The sequence below is a fragment of the Camelus bactrianus genome, chromosome 33, assembly GCF_048773025.1.
Source record: "Camelus bactrianus isolate YW-2024 breed Bactrian camel chromosome 33, ASM4877302v1, whole genome shotgun sequence".
Lineage (NCBI taxonomy): Eukaryota > Metazoa > Chordata > Mammalia > Artiodactyla > Camelidae > Camelus > Camelus bactrianus.
In genome coordinates this window covers 8,688,778-8,708,494 of record NC_133571.1, presented here as the reverse complement: position 1 = coordinate 8,708,494, position 19,717 = coordinate 8,688,778, and the positions used below count along the sequence as shown (strand labels likewise).

At 43.8% G+C, this 19,717-nt stretch overlaps 2 protein-coding genes across 4 annotated transcripts; both read right to left on the bottom strand.

Annotated features, from left to right (window-relative positions):
- Positions 1-790: 790 nt before the first annotated feature.
- On the bottom strand, positions 791-12,029 carry LOC141575846 (uncharacterized). Of its 3 annotated transcripts, XM_074356927.1 has the most exons (4): positions 11,891-12,020; positions 11,022-11,077; positions 8,371-8,698; positions 791-6,492 (listed from the first exon to the last, which is right to left on the bottom strand). In XM_074356927.1, exon 4 carries the CDS (start codon positions 6,321-6,323, stop codon positions 4,650-4,652), a length of 1,674 nt encoding a protein of 557 aa, XP_074213028.1. In that variant the 5' UTR covers positions 6,324-6,492; positions 8,371-8,698; positions 11,022-11,077; positions 11,891-12,020; the 3' UTR covers positions 791-4,649. The 3 variants fall into 3 exon arrangements, with proteins under 3 accessions (XP_074213028.1, XP_074213026.1, XP_074213027.1); XM_074356925.1 differs by lacking the exon at positions 11,022-11,077 and having other exon boundaries at positions 11,891-12,029; XM_074356926.1 differs by having other exon boundaries at positions 8,371-11,077.
- Positions 11,760-19,336, bottom strand: PTS (6-pyruvoyltetrahydropterin synthase). The gene is made up of 6 exons (XM_074356932.1): positions 18,554-19,336; positions 17,135-17,214; positions 15,917-15,939; positions 15,481-15,537; positions 12,928-12,998; positions 11,760-12,734 (listed from the first exon to the last, which is right to left on the bottom strand). Exons 1-6 carry the CDS (start codon positions 18,673-18,675, stop codon positions 12,611-12,613), a joined length of 477 nt encoding a protein of 158 aa, XP_074213033.1. The 5' UTR covers positions 18,676-19,336; the 3' UTR covers positions 11,760-12,610.
- Between the last annotated feature and the right edge of the window lie 381 nt (positions 19,337-19,717).

Sequence of the window (19,717 nt, the reverse complement as noted above, 5' to 3'; positions counted from 1 at the left end):
GCTCCCCTCTCTGCCTTCTCCATGCAGTCCTCCAGGAGCTCTTGCTAAGCTAGGGTGCAGAGAAACTGCCTGTGGCCAAGAACCTGGGGGAGGAGTGCTCTTGGTCCCCATTTTTACCAAGTCAAACTTGAATCCACTTGCCCACTGAACAGCAAAGTCAATTTACTGACACCAGGTTGTGGTGAAGGAAAGTACAGCATTTATTGCAGGCACCGAGCAAGGAGAATGGGCAGCTCATGCTCAAAAGACATAAGCTCCCATCAGCTTTCTGGGCAGCTCTTTTAAAGGCTACATTTGTGGTGAGGTTGCAGGGGCCATGACTTTCTTCTGATTGGTTGGTGATGTTGTAACAGGATGATGTTTCACGAATTGTAATCATCAGTCTTCTGATCCCAACCAGTCTGGGGTTTGTGTTTATAGTCAGCATGTAGTCACTGTCCTCCACCTGGGTCTTACTTCCTGCAAAACAACTCAAAGATCTGTGTCACATTATTATCTATAACCCTCGAGGAGGAACCAGAACTCTGTTTTATCACGGAACTGTTATTTCTTGACTACTTTTCCTTTGTTTCTGCACTCCTTCACTTCCCTCATTAGTAACTGCTTGAGTCTACTCTTTGGATCTCAGGGAAAGCTTAGGAGACTAATGCTTTTTTCTACAAACAAGAAATGGGGAGACACAGAGGGGCTTTTGTACCAGGAAGGGCCCCGCAGGGTCCTGCTTGGTTTCAGTTCCCCCTTTTCTTTGATGCTCCTCAATCCTCAGGGGAACAGGGGATAAGAAAGAGGATAACGTTCTAAGCAGAGAGTTTAATCATAAACTCGACAGAGGAATTCACTTTTAGGTGGACCTGGTTTCACCACCACACGGAGAATCATGTTTTTAAAACACATACATTTTGAAAGTGGCTTGCTGGCAGAAGTGTGATGATTTTGTAATAAAACTGGCTTCCTAGTGTTACACAAAATGGACACATTCAGATTCCGCGGTGAGGCCACCTGAGGGCTCATGTTACATGCTAACAACAACAACAGCAAACTTCCCTCCCAGCTAGGGATTTGTTATCAAATTCACTGTAGGAACCAAATGTTGAGAGATCCTTACACTTTGACTGCCGTTTTGTACTGAAAGGGCAGGTCTGACCATCGGGGCCGTGTCCAGACACGAGCAGCCACCAGGTGTCTAGGGACAGTGGAGACAATGATGCAGTCAAGCCACCCCACCCTCTGCTGCCACGCCCTGGGCCTGGTGGAACCTAGCTGGCTCTGAAGGAGGAACTGTTATGCCCACAGAGAGACGTGCAAGAGTGGAATCCAAAGGAAGCTGCTACAATCCAGCCTCACAATGACAGCAGGCTCTTAGAAGCCAGTCAGGACTCATGAGGGCAATGACTTTCCTTTCATCTCACCTCCTTAAGGCCTCCACACTCCACGCAACAACAGATAAAAGACCACAGAGTGACAATCTGCAATGGAAACACACATTCCCACTGACAGGGCAGTCTCCAGACCCCTCCTCACTCACACCACGATGGTGCACTGGCTCCTCTGCTTGTTTACCATGTATGACAAGACTGACACCTGGAGGGGAGCAGCATACAGGATGGGAGAGCCCCATCTGTGGGGTAGGGCACAAAAGGGCATATGAAGAGGTTCCTGCCCACAGAACTTCACAGTGAGGTGTAGGGAGGCAAGGCCCACAGAGAAATAAATACTGAGGTTAGACATCACCTCCTCAGAAAGAATTCTCTATACTCCCAGATCAACTCCCGGCTTCCTGTTTGCTCACTCTCATAACTTCCACTGCTTCATCAGAGCACGTATCACAATGGTGATCAGTTACTTAACTTGTTGGTCGATTATTTGTTTAAAATCTCCCTCTCTAAAGAGACTTTAAGAGCCATCAAGGAAAGAAGCATGCCAGTGTTCACCAGCGTCCCCTTAGCGCCAAGCACAGTGACTGGCATGTCGTGCACTCACGAACTGTTAAATGAACAACAGACTGAACGGGCCCACTGACAGGAGAACAACACACCAAGCTGCACAGCTCGTTTAATGACCATTAAGTACCTGTGACACTACGTGTCAGGCATTGTGGACAACAGAACCTGCCCTCAAGGAGCTGGTCCTCCAGTGCGAGGAGAGGCTGATGGCAAAGCAATGCAGCACAGGGGCATGTCTGTCTGATGGAGATCTGTCTGGGTTCATGATGATAGGGAGAAATGCCTTCCCAGAGGTTACTGATGAGTCTGTAGGCAGATGTTCCCTGGGCCGGATTATTACGATCAGAAAGACTAACCTGAACGAAGACCAGAGGTGTATACCAGCCTGTGGGGAGTTCAGGGTGCTGGTGTGGGTGAGGGTGGGGGATGGACATTACCTTGTCTGGAGAAAGATCAGGGAGGATCTTAGTCAAGACAATATAGAGCAGACCAGGACTTAATGATCTGCTAATTGTGCTGTAGAGAATGTAGGCACAACAGGAATTAAGGGGCTGGGGTCTGCTGGGAAGGCAGCAACTGTGAAATGAACTTGTGAATTCCTCACCATTCTCTCTCATTTATTTGCCCTCCACAGAACCTTCACTGTCGATTCGCAAAAAGTGGCTGCATTTTCTTCCCAGGATCTGATGAGAAGAGGTAAGTTCCTCTGCAGCCTATTTCCGTATCTGGCAGTGAAATCAATCAGCCCGGAAAATTATTTTGTGGGTGTCCTAGCAAAACAGAGTCTTCTAGTCATGTGTCACCCAGATACCAGCTGAGGCTCCTAGCACCTTGAGATCGGCATAAGATTAGCTCAGCCCCTTATCCTGTGCCCTGTGCAAAACAAAAGCCATCCCCCTCCCCACCCCAACATTTCTGCCAGTTCTGAGGGGACTCTGATTCTCTCAGTCACCTTGACTCCAGACTCTGGCTCAGGAGCCGTTTCCAGTCAACACCACACAGACGTGGCTATGAGAGTCGGCTGCTCCCTCGGTTTCCACAAAGAATTCCCACTCACACAAAGCCTTCATCGCTGGAGCAGGTGTTACCAAAGGGCTTATGGGATGAGAAGGGAGATTCGCACAAAGAAGGGTTGATAGCACAGAAAACCAATCATTTCACTAGTTCTCGGAGCAGCCTCTGGCCTCCAGCACCACCACCAGGAAATCCCACTGGCCTTTCCCAGGCTGCAGTCCCCAACTTCAAGCCATCCTGAGGCTCCTTGTCCCTTGTCTCCCTTCTCTGCCCCTTTGCTTCTCTCTTGCCTCTTTCTGGGGAGCTAAAACAAATTCAAGGAACTGAGGTTCAGAAAAGACTGGTAACTTGCTTAAGACCACACAGAAAGTAAATGGCAAAGCTAGGACTCAAAGTCCACATCTTATACTTTTTTCCACTTTTCTTTGACTGACATGAAAACTATAAAGACAGTCATGTATGTGTGTGTGTGTGTGTGTGTGTGTGTGTGTGTGTGTGTGAAGTGTTTAAATACAGGCTTTAACCAAGAGTAAGAAACATCAGTCTTCTCCACGACCAGATAATAGATCTTCCTCACGAGCCCCCAAACTCTGAAGTACATCTAGTATGCGGCTCAATTTCCTGTCAGTCAGGCATTGCAAATGTGGTCAAAGGCTTATCGATTTTCAACAACAAATGTTAAAGTGATTATGCCTAATGAAACTATTATGTGAACGCCTTAAGTGTTTCCTTGGTGGTCTCCCCTCTGTGAAAAGACAGACATTATTTTCTTTCTCCGGGACATTTTCAAAAGGAACACTGGTATAAATGGTAGGAAAGAAAAAAAAAAAAGTTTGTTTCTGGTCAGAACTCCTTAGCTCCATGCTAATAAAATCCAGATTTTAAAAAAAGAGACAGAGAGAAAAAGAAAGTGGCTGTGTTCAGACTTTTGGCTCAGGGGTGGCCTAGAGGAACACCTGCCCTGGGGAAATGTTCCACGAGATAAGATACTGCCACAGAGCTAGAAGGCGCCCTGCAGGGGGGCAGGGTGCACAGGCTGGAGCAAATCACTGCACATTTCCCGCCTTCTTCCTTATAGTCCCCTCTGTGGTCCACTCAGACCCTTGGAGGTGTCACGGCCAAGCTCTAGTTTTCCAGGATCAGACAACCCCCCAGGTTTGGCTTTCTCTGCTTCTCCGCCAGGCAACCTCAAAACGCTAACATGTGGTCAGATCCCTGCATGTGAAAATGACCAGTCTCTCAGACACCACAAAAAAGAGATTCGCAGGTTGGACGGGGCCTCTTTCCACTTACTTTAAAGCAGAGGTGGCCGTCCTTGGGTCTGGATGCTGTCTATTTCTTACGACTTTTACACGCAACCTTTGAAATGAGCAAAGAAACCAAAGACCAAAAAAGAAAAAGCATTAAAGTGCACCACTCTGGACCATGTTTGCACCGATTGATCCAATGTAATACTAAGAACATGAGGACATGTGAGGGCAGACTACCCACCTAACAACAAACTCAGTGGTTATGTAAATTCAGTGTAAGTTCCTTCTCCTGTAGGGCTGTGCAGAGCTTAAGGGTAGATTGTTTCTTATTTTTGGTTCCTTGACATCCTGTGCCCTCCTAGTTTCCCCGTCCTCTACACACTCTGAGCCCTTGAGAAGTGCTTACTGAATTTTGCTCATGAACTCTGGCTCCAGCATCCTATCAGATTAGTCTCCTCTCTCCAGTGTGCACCTGCCACCCAAAAGAGGTTCTGATGCCATTGTTTTTTTTTTTTCTAGTGAAAAATACATCCATGATCAAGATCTCCACAACGAAGCAAATCACAACCCCAGCTCCAAAACCAGCCACAACCCGCAAACCGGTAGCCATAACCCACAAACCGGTAGCCCTAACCCCCAAGCCGGCAGCCAGAACCCACAAACCAGCAGCCAGAACCCTCAAACCGGCAGCCACAACCCCCAAACCGGCAACCACAACCCGCCAAGCGGCAGCCACATCCCCCAAACCAGCATCCACAACCCGCCAACTGGCAGCCACAACCCGCCAACCGGCAGCCAGAATCCCCAAAGTGGCATCCACACCCCACAAACCGGCATCCACAACCCCCAAACCAGCATCCACAACCCACCAACCGGCAGCCAGAACCCCCAAACCGGCATCCACAACCCACAAACCGTCATCCACAATTCCCATACCCCCCATACCGGGATTTAGAATCCCCATTCCCCCCATACCGGCATTCGGCATCCCCATACCCCCCATACCGGCAGCCAGAAACCACCAACCAGCAGCCACAACCCCCAAACCGGCAGCCACAACCCGGAAACCGGCAGCCACAACCCCCAAACCGACATCCACAACCCACAAACCGGCATCCACAACCCCCAAACCAGCATCCACAACCCACCAACCGGCAGCCAGAACCCCCAAACCGGCATCCACAACCCACAAACCGTCATCCACAATTCCCATACCCCCCATACCGGGATTCAGAATCCCCATACTCCCCATACCGGCATTCAGCATTCCCATACCCCCCATACCCCCCATACCGGCAGCCAGAAACCACCAACCAGCAGCCACAACCCCCAAACTGACATCCACAAACCGCAAACCAGCATCCACACCCCGCAAACCAGCAGCCACAACCCCCAAACTGGCATCCACATCCCACAAACCGGCATCCACACCTCGCAAACAGGCAGACACAGCCCCCAAACTGGCATCCACACCCCGCAAACTGGCATCCACACCCCCTAAACCGGCATCCACACCCCACAACCTGGCAGCCACACCCCTCAAACCGACAGCCACCCCCCGCAAACCGGCAAACACACCCCGCAAACCAGCAGCCACACCCCACAAACCGGCATCCACAACCCGCAAACCGGCAGCCACACCCCCCAAACCGGCATCCACAACCCGCAAACCGGCAGCCAAACCCCCCAAACCGGCATCCACAACCCGCAAACCGGCAGCCAAACCCCCCAAATCAGCATCCACACCCCGCAAACCGGCAGCCAAACCCCGCAAACCAGCATCCACTACCCGCAAACCGGCAGCCACAACCCCAGAACCAACAACAGCCACAATCCCCGAACCAACAACAGCCACAACCCCAGAACCAACGACAGCCACAAACCGTACCACACCCACAAACCGTACCACACCCACAACCCGTACCACACCCACAACCCGTACCACATCCACAAACCGTACCACATCCACAACCCGTACCACATCCACAACCCATACCACACCCACAACCCATACCACACCCACAACCCATACCACAGCCCGAACCTCAGCCACAGCCCAAACCACAGCCAATAGTTTGGCCAACACAGCCTTCCTCGGCCCCATCAGATATGCCATTCAGCTCCTGCTCGTCTTCCTCACCAGCAAACTCCTCTTCTAGAAAGGACGCTACGGGAACACTTGCTTCTGCTGCCACTGCATCCTTCTTTGTTCAGTTCCAAGCCAGGAATCTGACACACGTGAACAAAGGCTTTACGTTCTCAGATGTCCACCTCCACTACCGCTCCTTCAGACCAAAACAGAGACCTGAGGGTCACTTGGTGAGGGGAACAGTCCATTCAGTGGTGTTCAACTGTGTGTCTCAGGACACAAATTAGGCTTTTTGTAACTACTTAGACCTAGATTTTTGGCTCCTGTTCACAGCCAGTTACACAGCCAATCTAAACTTTTATTTAGATACAACACCAGTAGCATTTGAAGGGCAAGAAAATAAGAATGTACCAGGTCTTGAGTAGTCAAGGATGGGAAAGATCATGGTATAAAGGCATTATTTTCTGTGTTATACCAAATAAACTATACCTCAAACAAGAATAATGAATGTGTTAAATTCAAATATGTCTTTAATGAGTGATCAATTTAAAATATAGAAAATGTCATGTAATTTTATTCATTTATGGGAGCATTAATAAAATCAATGGAATGGTGAGAGTGTGTATGTTTTCGAAGCCAGATATAAGGGGAACATTTTCTCAATTTTAATTTTTCTCGAGTGCAAACTGGTCAGTTTTCCCCTAATGGTAATCTCCACTAAGAAAGATGGGTAAAATGTGTATAATATTCATAATATAACATAAAACCAAAACAAAACATGGTATTTCCAGTAATAAGTAACAAAGTTTTCTTTTAATGGCTATGCTAAATTCCAAGATGCCAACTTCGGTGACTGAATGCCAACTTCCACCTGGCCTTCCGCAGGGGCAGTTTCTGTCAATTTCTTCTTTTTCCCTGTGAAATGACCATTTTTTCCTACTTTGTCCTTTTTTTTTTTTTTGTCAAAAACTGAGCATTTTGACCTTATTGTAACGTGGTAACTGTGGAAATCAGATTCTCCCTTCTCATCAGGGTCCACTGTTGTTGCTCGTTGAGGGCTGCAGTCACCCATTCGACTAGTAACTTTTCTAAACTAGTTTTGCGAAGACTGCATTCCTTCTTGAATGTGGCCACTGAAGTCTCTTTTCTGTTATCTCAGTGGTCAGCCAGTGACCTCACAGACTTTCATAAATTTCATGTCAAAATTTAGCAGCCTCTTTCCTCATTAAGCACTCCCCAAATAAATGTAAGGGTTTTTTTTTATTATTATTATTAGATTCTAGAGTTCAGAACAAGAGGACCCTGACATTTTTTGCCAACTTAATGGCTGCTTCAGTGGAGGGAACAATTTTTGGAGCTCCTTCCTCCACCATTTTCTGTGACATCACTTGGTAGCCACTATTAGTGTCTGCCAGGCACTAAACGAAGCACTTTATATGCGTCACCTCATTTAATTCTCACAAGAACTCTATGATATTTAGCCACTTTACGGAAGAGGACACTCAGGCAGAGAGGGAGAAATAATTTGCCCAAAGTCACTCAGTGAGTAAGTAGTGAAGCTGGGTTTTGAAGAGTGGTCTCTACCACTTCAGGGCCTGCACTTTTAACCAGGACACCCTAGAGGCTCTCTGGGCAGCTCCTGCATCACCTGGGCTCCCCCAGAACAACTGGGTCATACGACAAGGAGAAGGAATGGGGGGGTGTCTCGCTGTCACAACAAGCAGGCTGCATGCTCCAGAAGTATTCCTGCAGGCCCCGCTCCCCTGCTGCCATGTCCAAGACCAACTGCTAGGAGTCCTGACCCAAAAAGCTAGAGCCAAGTTTTGTATTTATCGTTCATGGCCCAACCTGGCCCCCCATCTCAGATTCAATGCAGAAGGTATGACAAATATTGGAGCCTCAGCAAAGATGCTAACTGAAGCTGGAAAACTCTTAGACTCAACGAAATCTGAGGAGCTGAATTCAGACAAGCAGTACAGAGGCGTCTGAGCAAGAGCATGGGATCTGGGGGCAGGACACCTGTTTAATTCTAGTTCTATTAAGCAGAAAGATGATCTTAAACAAATCGTTTTACCTTCTGTTTCAGTTGGTATCTGCTGGATAAAAGGTTGGCTTCTGGTGGTATCTCATCCCTCTTCCAAGTCTCAATTTTGATTTTTCTGTCACACCCAGACCTAGTTCTAAGGATCTAGTCAGAGATGGTCAATCCCTTGTGCCATGTTTGATTGATTGACAGAAGCTGCTGGGAACACTGTTGAGAAGGATTCTGAAGCAAAAATCCAGGCTCAAAAGTAACTCATATTCAACTAGTGACATGAACTATCTTCCTTGGGCACAGGAGGCAGGAACTGCAGCAGTGCCGGCTCCCGGGACTGTCATCCTTGTCACTCCTTAGGTGAATCCTGCGGGAGGCAAGCACGAAGGGTAGCAAAGGAAGAGAAGAGGGTTAAAGGAATGGCTTGTCCTGATCCTCACATTTATAATCCACCTCCTGATTCTCACTAGTGGGAAAGTGATACACCAAAAGGGAGAAAAACAAAGGCACCCAGGCAACAGCAAGGGAGCCACAGGCTGCAGCGCATGCGCAGCCAGGAGAGATGAACACCGGTTTATTCCTCCCACGCTCACTTGCCCAAGCTTGTTCTTCCCCTTGTGTTTTCCTGTTTGCAGCTTCATGTTTCGTGAATTCAGTGCATTCCCATTCTGTGATAGAAATAGCAGTGGTCTACCCATTTGAGGGAAGTGATAATTACATTCTGAGAAAGTAGGAAAGAAAATTGTTTTCCAAATCCCACTACCTCAAAGATCTTCACACACCAGAAAGTGCTCCAAACCCGATCAACAGTCCAACTATAACACCAACCATTCAGAGCAAGGAAAAAATGCAGAACAGGCAGAAAATTTAGACAGTATCTTGTTCTCTACCAAACCCCCACACTATTTTTTAAAGTAAACATTGAAAATATTACTCTGTAAAAATTATTATTATTTCATAAGAGAGGTATTTTTGGCAAATATCTTAAAGCATAAACTCTGAAGCCAGGCTGTGTGAGTTCAATTTCTTTAGATTTTACCCCTTATGAGTTGTGGGACCTGGTACAAGTTACTTAACTTCTGTGCACCTTGCTTTCTTCATCTGTGAAATAGGGAGAAAAACAGTAGCTACCATTGGGTGTTGTGGAGATTAAACCAGTTAATGTAAAGCACCGAGAGTAGCACCTGGCACAAAGGAAGGACTGTATCATTATTTAATGCCTAAAACAGGCATCACAAATGGTACACTGATGTACAAGAAAGCCAAGTATTACAACAATAAAACAATGATCTAAACAATGCGTAAAGGGGTTAAATTATTCTGCATAATAAAGAGCTGAGTCAAGGGAAAGGGTGAGGAAGAAAAAACAAAATAAAAGTGTGGGCTGAGTATTGTAGGAGTTGAGATGGAAGCTTTCAAGCCTCTGTGGATTGGAAGGAGAGGCTAGCGGATTTCCTAGGCGCTGCTCTCAGTTATAAACTGGTCCTCTTAAGGTCCCTCAAGAGATACAAGTGAAAATCAGAATTATTTTACTTCTGATTGCTGGATGGTATTTCTTCGAATGTGGCACAGCAGTGAAACCAGGACATGTGGACTGGCTGTGTGCATGCGGATCTGTTTTTTGAAATCTTGGAGGAATATATCCCTGACTTGTTTGATGTTCTTTGTTCTAGTAAGTTATAAAACTGCTGAAACGGGTTCTCCGCAGCAGTTCCCCAGAGTTAACTGAGAGGTTGTCTTCCGGACTACAGTCCTCACCACAGTTTGACTCAAATAAAACTCTTCTCTATTTCTATTATAAATTATAAATTGATTATTTTCATTGACACTCTTAAAGTATAAAAATCAAATTGATATTCAAGGCTCTCTAGGCTGTCCCCATCATGTATTTCCAAGCTAACTTCCCATTACTCTCTCACACTGCATCACCACTCTATTAAGACTAATTTACTCACTATATCCCAAATACACTTTGTACATTCCCACCCTAGAAACCTTACTTACAAAATGTTACCCTTTCAGTATTTTTTCTCTCTTTTCTCCTGAATTCTAAGCCACCATCCTTCCTACCCCACCACTTTAGTACCATTCAGGACTCACCTCCTCCACTAAGCTTTTCCAAACCTCACCACCCCATAATAATTTTTTTCCTTTTCTAAATTAGTATTAATCATTTGGTACTTAAAAATCATCAGGATATAAAATCTGAGAACAAGCAGAAGCAACTTCAGAAAACCTCTGTCAGAGCATTCATTTTACGGGTAAAGAAACTAAGGTTCTGAGATCAAAGTGACACAATTGAGCAACAAAGGCCCAAGGACTAGAACTCAAGCCTCAAAACCTTCAGTCATTCAATTCTAAAAATATTTACCAAGTGTCCATTATGTATAAGACACTATAAAAATCTCAGCAGTTTCTACAAATATGTCATCCATTAACTTAATCAGTGAAAACTTATTGAGTACTATTCACCAGATACTCTTAGAATGATTTTGCCCACAAGGTACTGGGGTAGTGAAAACCCAAAACGGTAGAGCAGTAAGCACAATATAGCTTGATAAGGTCTCTGAGGGCAGGTTCTGTGGAGACTTAGAACGAATGAGCTATACATCCTGTCTTTGGTCCTTCAGTCACTCATTCATTCCCTAAATGGACAGACAGACAGACAGGTAGGTAGACAGAATTCTCACTTTCCTAAAGAGAGCAAGCAGGAAAAACATGTTCTCTTGAAGCAACTCATGAACACCTGCATGACATTTGTGGGATTTTAAGACATAAAGTACCTTAACAAGTCACAGCTATCCTACCTTTCAGGTAATCAATACAAAACATACATGAATAAGTAACATTAAAGTTGTGTTGGTAACTAAAACACATTCACATTTAATCAAGTGGGCATTGTATCATTGTCAAAATTTACCATAAAATTTCTGCAGTTAGTAACTCTCCAAAATATAAGTGTACTTGCTCCTTTGAAAATTGCGTTACTATGGTAATCACAGCACACGTCCTTTTACTATTTTCAGGCAGCAACAGTCTAAGAATCCACTGTGTACTAGCTGCCATGTGGAGAGAAAAATAAAGCCCTATATTTAAGAAGTTTAGAACACAAATGAGAACACAAGAGAGAACACAGTTCTTTGTGCAAAGGAAGCAAATACAAAAACTACCATATGGCATCACTCATATGTGGAATCTAAAAAAAAAAAAGGGAAAAAAGGACACTATGAACTCACCTACAAAACAGAAATAGACTCACAGACATAGGAAACAGTCTTATGGTTACTGGGGAAAGAGGGTGGGAAGCAATAAATTTGGGAGTTTGAGATTTGCAAATGTTAGCTACTATATATAAAAATAGATTAAAGAAAAAAAAATTTTTGTGGATTGAGGCATGAGGAAAAGATATCAAAGATGAAAGCCAAACATATAGTTAACTTAGGCAGCTAAGTTTAATAATCAGAACAAAAGGGGATTAATTAGGAAAAACTATATACAAGAGACACATTACAGAGTTATATAGTCTTTTTGTGTTGATTATTTTAACACTGTTTAATACCTGTGATTATTCTTCAGTCTTCTGAGTTTAAATTGTTCAGGTAGCCATAAGGTCTGGAAACAAAGTTTACTGATATTCCACGACACGTTCAACATGCTATTCCTCATGAGTGGTTCACAGTCCAATAAGCTGTGCAAATTTGCAATGAACAATGTGCACTAAAGCAGCATCTCCATCAATCCTTGTACCTCCATCTACAATGCGATGTCTGTCTAATTTTCACTGAATCAACTTGCACCTTTTGCATATCCTGGAAGAAGTGATCAAGGGAGCTCAATATATTAAGAAATATATATTGTCTATGTTTCCAGACTTCGTGGTCATTTGCATTTTATTTTGTACAAGATTCACCTACTGTAAGTCTTATTATATTTTTGCTATTTATATTATACCAAGAAAAAAAACGAACACTAAAAAGGAGATAATGGACAAACAAAAGTAGATTTCTTTTGCTTTCAAATAATTCTACACCAAAACATTTTGCTTAAGTGATTTTAATCTATAGATTTAAAAAAGCTCTTTAAATGATACTCAGAATACATTATAAATTTGGTTTTAAAATGGATTTGAATTTAAAACAGATCTTACTCACAATGATTTCAATAAATCAAGTCCCCCCGAACCCACGGAGGCAAAACAATTATCCAAGGGGATGATGGGGATAAAGATCTTCAAATGTGGAAAGAAATTAAATTTTTCTGTAGTAGTAACCTCTAGGAGCTATTCTCCTTTATAGACTACAATATTATTGTCCGTTTCGTATACTTTGACTTTGTAAAGAACTCCCACAGGAAGAAATTTCTGGAGGTTTTCCCAGATATATACAGCTACATTTTCTGTCGTGCTGTAGAAGAGAAGGAAAGACGGTCAAAAGGCAAATAAACAAAACTTCATGTTTAATATTTACAGAGAAAAGAAACTCTAGTTTTAAAAGATATCATCAGACACGAACTCAAGAAATTACACAATAATCAGATCAAACGTTAAAACCAATTCTTCATTCTTTCTATTTATATATGGTAGAAACAGTCACTTACCTTACAACATCTGCAAAGTATGGCACATCCAGATCCAGATTCTTATGGTCAAGGGGTTTCATAATTGCCTCCTACAAAGAAGGAATATCATTGATTCAATTTGTGACTCATATTCCAAAGGGTTCTGCCTTTGTCTCTAAATTTTACCTTATCATTTAGCCACTAACTTAATACTTGTAAGTGCTCTGTGTCTTACAAAGCAATCTCAGAAAGTTTAAAGTCGTAAAACAAACAAACAAAAAAAGCAAAACAAAAGTAAGGCCTAGCTCTCATAATGACTGGAGAGTCTCATTACTGAATGCAAAGTGGTAAGAAACCAAAAAAATAGAGAATTCACTGGAGCTTTCTCATAACAAGCCGTGGTGATTCAGAATTCAGTCTAACACTTCTTGAACTCTGTTCAAAATGTTACCAGAAAAACTTCTCCCTAACAGTCTCAGCACAATGCCACAATGTCATTAGGACAAACATCCAGTGAGTGCTACATTTTATAAAGCACTCACTGCTTTATTATAAAGATTAAGACTGAAATTATGTAAGTAGTTCTAAATTTCTGTAAGGAGTAATCTAAGAATGATCTTGGGCTCTTACAAGAAAAAATATAAACATGTAAAGAGTACTGTGTCCTAATACTTACATACACTAAACAATGTTTTCCTTTGTCAATGACAAGAACTGTAATTGCCTTGTTCTGCGTATGCATTTACTTTCAGCTATTGTAAAAAAAATCTAAGCAATCTGAAGAGTACAATAAACTAGTGAGTTTACAAAAAAGAAAGACTCACAGACATAGAGAACAAATGACTGCTAACCAGTGGGGAGGGAAGGGGAGAGGGCAATACAGGGGTAAGGGGCTAAACGGTACAAACAATTATGTATAAAATAAGCTACAAAGATATACTGTATGACACGGGGAATACAGCCAATCTTTTATAATAACTATAAATGGAGTACAACCTTTAAAAATTGTGACTCACTATATCATATACCTGTAACCTATATAATATTGTACATCAACTATACTTACATTAAAAAAAAATCTAAGCATTTGTGAAACAATCTAATTTTCCATGTGGTATGGTTTCAAGAAGCGTACATTAATAATAGCAATCATTTTTGAGCAAAATTAGAAACATACAAAAAGAGTAAGTCCTAAACCCAAACAACTTTTAAAATAGATCAAATGAAAATATATATCAAATATTTTAAAACAGAAAAAGAGTATGTCCTAAACCAAACAACTCTCAAAATAAATCAAATGATATCCATATGGGTACCCAGAAAATAAATCTTTGTTTTATCTTCAATTCCAGTTCAAATCCCAAGTTTTCCATTGAAGCCTCTTCTGCAGGGCTCTCATTCGACTCTGCATGCCATGAGCCTCTTTTACTGAGCGGAGTGTGTAGTGTCCTTCAGGTGTGCAAAGGGGGGAAAGTGCAGAGAGCTTCTCCTGCAGTATTTCACTGTATGCCTTCTTAGGACATCTCATTTCTCACGCTGTTCTTGTATTATACAACACTCTGTGCAGTTTGTGTCCCTAGTAAATACAAGAACTCTGTCTTTATAGCTTTCCTAACGTACTCTGAGCACAGCACTGTTTGTTCATTCACTCATTCTGTTATTCATTTATTCAACAAACACTTACTGAGCACTTACTAGTCTTTACCTCCTAGAAAAGGTCACATGCGCACTACGTGGCTAAGAGCTATGTCTCATTCATCGCTGTATTCCTAATACTTAGTTCAAAGACGGGTGCAAAGTAGGCAAACTTGTTGAATATTCGGATGATAAGTAACATGAAAGAAGCGATGATTATTAATAACAGCATTTTTGTGAAACAAATGTCAAATTTTAGAACAAAAGGAAGGAGCAAAGCTGAAGCGAAATAAACAGGCGAAATAATGGCACCATGAAAACTAAACCAGATGGAAGGAAATCTAACCCCAGCTCTGTCAAGGACTAACCACATGACCTAGGGCAAGTTGGCTGGCTAACTGTTCAGCATCTCTCAGGCTTAATCTACGGAATGTAGAAGCTGGCTTAGATAGCCTCTGAGCTCTCTTTCAACACAAGAATTCTGAATGGCCCAATCAGTCAGTCCTTTACTGAGCACTTTCTTCTGTGTTATCCCTACGATGAACTGCCCCAGTGAGTTTATATTAAAGCTAGAGTGAGTAAAACAGGGTAGTATTAAAGTCTGCGATCAAAGGTGTCAGGAAAACTCACAGAAGGAATAGAGAACTTCGAGGAGAAAGCTGTGTCTTGAAAGAAGGGTAGAATTTGTTAAATGGAGGAAACCAGGATATGCCAACAAAGAAGACAAGATGAGAATTCTTCCTTTATTCCCATCATTGAAATACAACCGTGAGTCATTTCCACTAAGTCATCCAAACACCTTTAGGAGAACACTGAGAGTTCTTCCAGCTACCACCACACTCCCACACCCAATTCCACTCGCCGGGGCACAGGACCTCTGGTCAGGGAAGCAAAAAGGGGGCAATTAAATGTTACATTTAGAAGACAGCACATAATAAGCATTCAACATGCCGTTACCTCCATGTACTCTTTGAGGTCAGTCAAATTCATAACCATTCCTGTAACAGGATCAACCTAAAGAATAAACAAAGGTGAGCATTACTATAATACGCTCTTCACACTTAAACCTCTGGTAAATTACTGAAGGCTGCACAAGGTGCAGAAATCGTGCCCACATTGCCTTCATTCCCCGAGACACTCCATCTCAGCATGGAAACACCAAGGACTCTCGGCATCCTTGCCACTGTCCTGCTTTTCTGCCTGTCCACATACAGCACATTAAAGATGACGCTTTGGGAGAGAAAAGGCTGAAATGGCAGCAGCTCACCATACACAATGACCAACAATGAAGCCATACTGATTAGAACAGAATTTTTCAACACAGAATCCATCACGTTGGCTGAAAGAGGGCCCAGCAATCTGCACAAACCACATGGACATTCTCGGCACGTACCTCTCCATGGACTGTCACCACAACTATGGGGAAGAAAACAAAATACCAAAAAACCAACATGACTTTCAACAGATAACATCCAAACACAAGTTAGCAACATAAATTAAGTATTAGATCTCTGCCCCACAAAGCTGTATTTTCCCCCAGAACATCCGTTACTTTAGCTAAGAATTTTTTTATCAACTAAAGCAAGACTCGACCAAGGCAGAGGAACTTAAGAGGAGCTTAGCCAAGGCCAAAAAGGGTGTAAGTTCTGCTTAATGATGCTGATGCACTTGGATCAGGATGCTGTTTGATCACTGCCTGTTAACAGTAAAATATGCACAGGAAGAAATCCAGCTACACAGCGAGCTGGTCCAATTCTGGGCAGCGCCTTTTTGAGCAAGCAAAACTACTCCTGGGTCTAAAATTCTTACCCCTTTTACTCATGTGAACATAAGCACAGTTTACAGTCATGCTTTGCAGAAGAACAACTACTTGTATGAAGCTTTTGAAAATGCCTGATGATCAGAGTGCCTTACAAATTAATGACTTTTATATATGTATATTTTTAGCTCCATACAAACACCATTAGGTACTAACATAAGAGAGCACACTGAGAGAGGCATCATAGGTCAAGGAAGAGGCAGTAACTAAACTAGAACTCTCAGTCTTCTGACATCTTTTCTGGTCTTTTTACTCCATCATTCCATATGCTGTGATGCCCCATGGCTTACATATCTGTTTTCCGAGATATTATCTCTATCTCGAATGATCAAGTCTCTTGCATAATTTAATTACTGTCTTGGAACACCACTGGCAAAGTTTTAGACCCCACTTATTTTCCTGCCATACAGCATATTCTGAGTCAATATTCCCCTTTTGTCAGTCATTATTACTCAAAGATACACTCTAATGTTAACATTAGCCTCAGCAATACCTAATTAGAAGGAAACACGGTGCCAAAAGAATGTCATTATGTATTCCAAAGCTGTGGAAAAAGTTATTTAAACCATTCACTGTTTTGGACTATCTGTAACAGCAGACAATTGCAAAGCGAAACTTGATACATCCAACCAAGGTAACAGATCTTTTCATTTTGAACTTCCATTTAATTTCTCATTCAAGGCTCAAAGAATTCATGTTCTGTCCCTAATGTTTCTTATTCACTAAGACTATATTTACTGAACACTTTCATCATCACTCAAAGAGCTAAAATTTCACAAGCTTTTCTCTCACCTTTATAATTGTGCCCATGACCATTTGGATTGTTGCATTTCCCAAACAGTTTCAAGTTTTCTTCATTACTCAGAGATTTGCTGACCCAAAAAAAAAAGAAAAAGAAAGAAAAATCAACATGACACATGGTCACTTTCTCTGTTCCCTACACTTGCTTGCTCTAGCCTCTGAAAAACCTCACGATTTATTACTCTTTAGCTCAACAAATGGAGAGTCATAAGTGAATTTGATTTCATCACTCAACTTTATGTCAGGAAACAGTGTATGTCCCCTAATTAAATTTCTATATCATACAAATTAGCATATTAACTCAACATCCCTGTTCCACAGCAAGACCCCAACAACTGACCCACTCAAGGCCCTTCCATTTTCAACACAACATTCACTGAGTACCTACACACATTCTAGGCACAGGCTGAATGAATCAAAGGCTCATGGTGATAAAAAGATGTCTGTCCTCAAGCGGCCTAAAAAATCTCATTTCTCCTGAAAAATAATTACAGGACCTAGTATGTCTCTTCTTTAAAATCTTGCTTTAACATCCCTCAACTACTGCCTACTGGTAACTTCACCAATCCATTGAGGTATTCAAACTAGGTGAAACAGTAAAATTACAATACTGAGCTGCTGTTCCAAGCAGAGAACAATTTTCTTAATAGGTTTTTGCACGTATAGCTGCCCAACCAACTGTGCAGCTTCAGTGAGGCCTTTCCACCCTCATATTTGAGCTTCCCATTAAATAACCCCTTTCTTTTTGAGACTCTCTTGATTATTTTCCTCACCTTTTCCTGCTCATCCACTTCTTACGTTCAGAGTGTTAAGTTTGGAAAGCGTTCACACAAAATTATCTCACTGTACCCTCCACAAAACTGGCCAGTCTGTACACTTCAGACGGAAGGCTGTGGCAGGCCTTGATCCCTGCATCCCTGTTACCTAGTACAGGACCTGACAAACACCTGCCAGTGAATGAATGGATGAATCTTGCTCGGTGGGAGTTAACTTCATTTTACAGACGGGGAAACATGTTCAGAGAGTGGAGCTTGCTAATGAGTGGCAAAACTCTCCTCAATACCAGCTCTTGAATGCGATCAAGCAGTCTGAGTACTCCGGGTTCAAATCCCAGCTGTGCTGCCTGCTCTCTGGAAAATGAACACCTGGGCTCATTTTCTCCTGGGTAAAAAGTGGACAAACCTCGCCTTGCTGAGACTGTATCAGTCAGGGAGGCTAACGCTCCTGACATGTAACAGTATTTACGTGTACCGAGTGTTTACCATGTGCCTAGCACTGCGTAACCTGGGCGAGCTAAGGCTCCGCGGCCGCGCCCCCTCCTCGGCAGGCACCCCCGCCCCGGCCGCACCCGGGCCCCGCCCCGCGGCTCGAAGGTCCCGCCCCCACCACTGTCACGTGGGCACAACCCACCTGTGGAGCCGATGGCTCGCGCTGAAGGAGACCAGGCGGGACACCCGCGCCCGGCGGCGAGGACCCGAGCCCGCCGCGCTCATTGCTTCGCAGGCCGCGAGCCCAGTCAGCGCCTCCTCCATCCGCCCGCGGCTCCTCCTCGGCTGCGCAGTGCGGGCAGCGCCTGCCGGAAGCGCTCCCCGCTTCACTCTATGGCCGAGCTCCCTCTGCCGGCCGGAGGCCGTAACAGGCGTCCCTTCTACCCCAGTCTCTTCGGAGAGCAAGATCTCAGAGAGCTGTGCATGCCTCAGAGCGGCCAGATACGGTGGGTGGGGTCTTTTTATGTCCGCTAAACCTGAGGCCACGTCACGCGGTTAGGGTGAGCCTGGTTGGGCCTGCTTTGGGTCCGAGAGGGACCTCGTTGAGCCGCCTCTCCCTCTCTCTTCTAGAAAACCCTGGGTTACAATAGAAACCTCCAGTAACTTCCCTGGTTACTCCCGGGGCCCAGTCTACTTAAAGCTTAAAGGGAGAAGAAATTTGAGGGCACGTGTAGGACCACGTGACTTTCACAGACGCTACCACCTTTGGACTGTCCGTAATGAAATTCTCAAGCTGTTTTTAGCCACATGCATGCACAGGCCCATTTATCACTTTGGGTTCCCACAGGGTAAACACATGCACACACACACACACACACACACACACACACACACACACACACACACACACACGTTTCCAGTATGCACCGTCGCCCGTTTATCACTTTGGGTTGCCACAGAGTAAACACATGCACCCATAAACAAACACACACACACACACACACACACACACACACGTTTCCAGTATGCACCGTCGCCCGTTTATCACTTTGGGTTGCCACAGAGTAAACACATGCACCCATAAACACACACACACACACACACACACACACACACGTTTCCAGTATGCACCGTCGCCCGTTTATCACTTTGGGTTGCCACAGAGTAAACACATGCACCCATAAACACACACACACACACACACACACACACACACACGTTTCCAGTATGCACCGTGTCGCCTCCTGCCAGTCACTCTTTTATCAAATAGTTACTGAGTACATACTATGTGCCTGGCACTGTTCCAGGCACTGGGAAAGACAGTTAAAATCATGGGAGTGGCGGAGATATAAATCCCAATGATGGT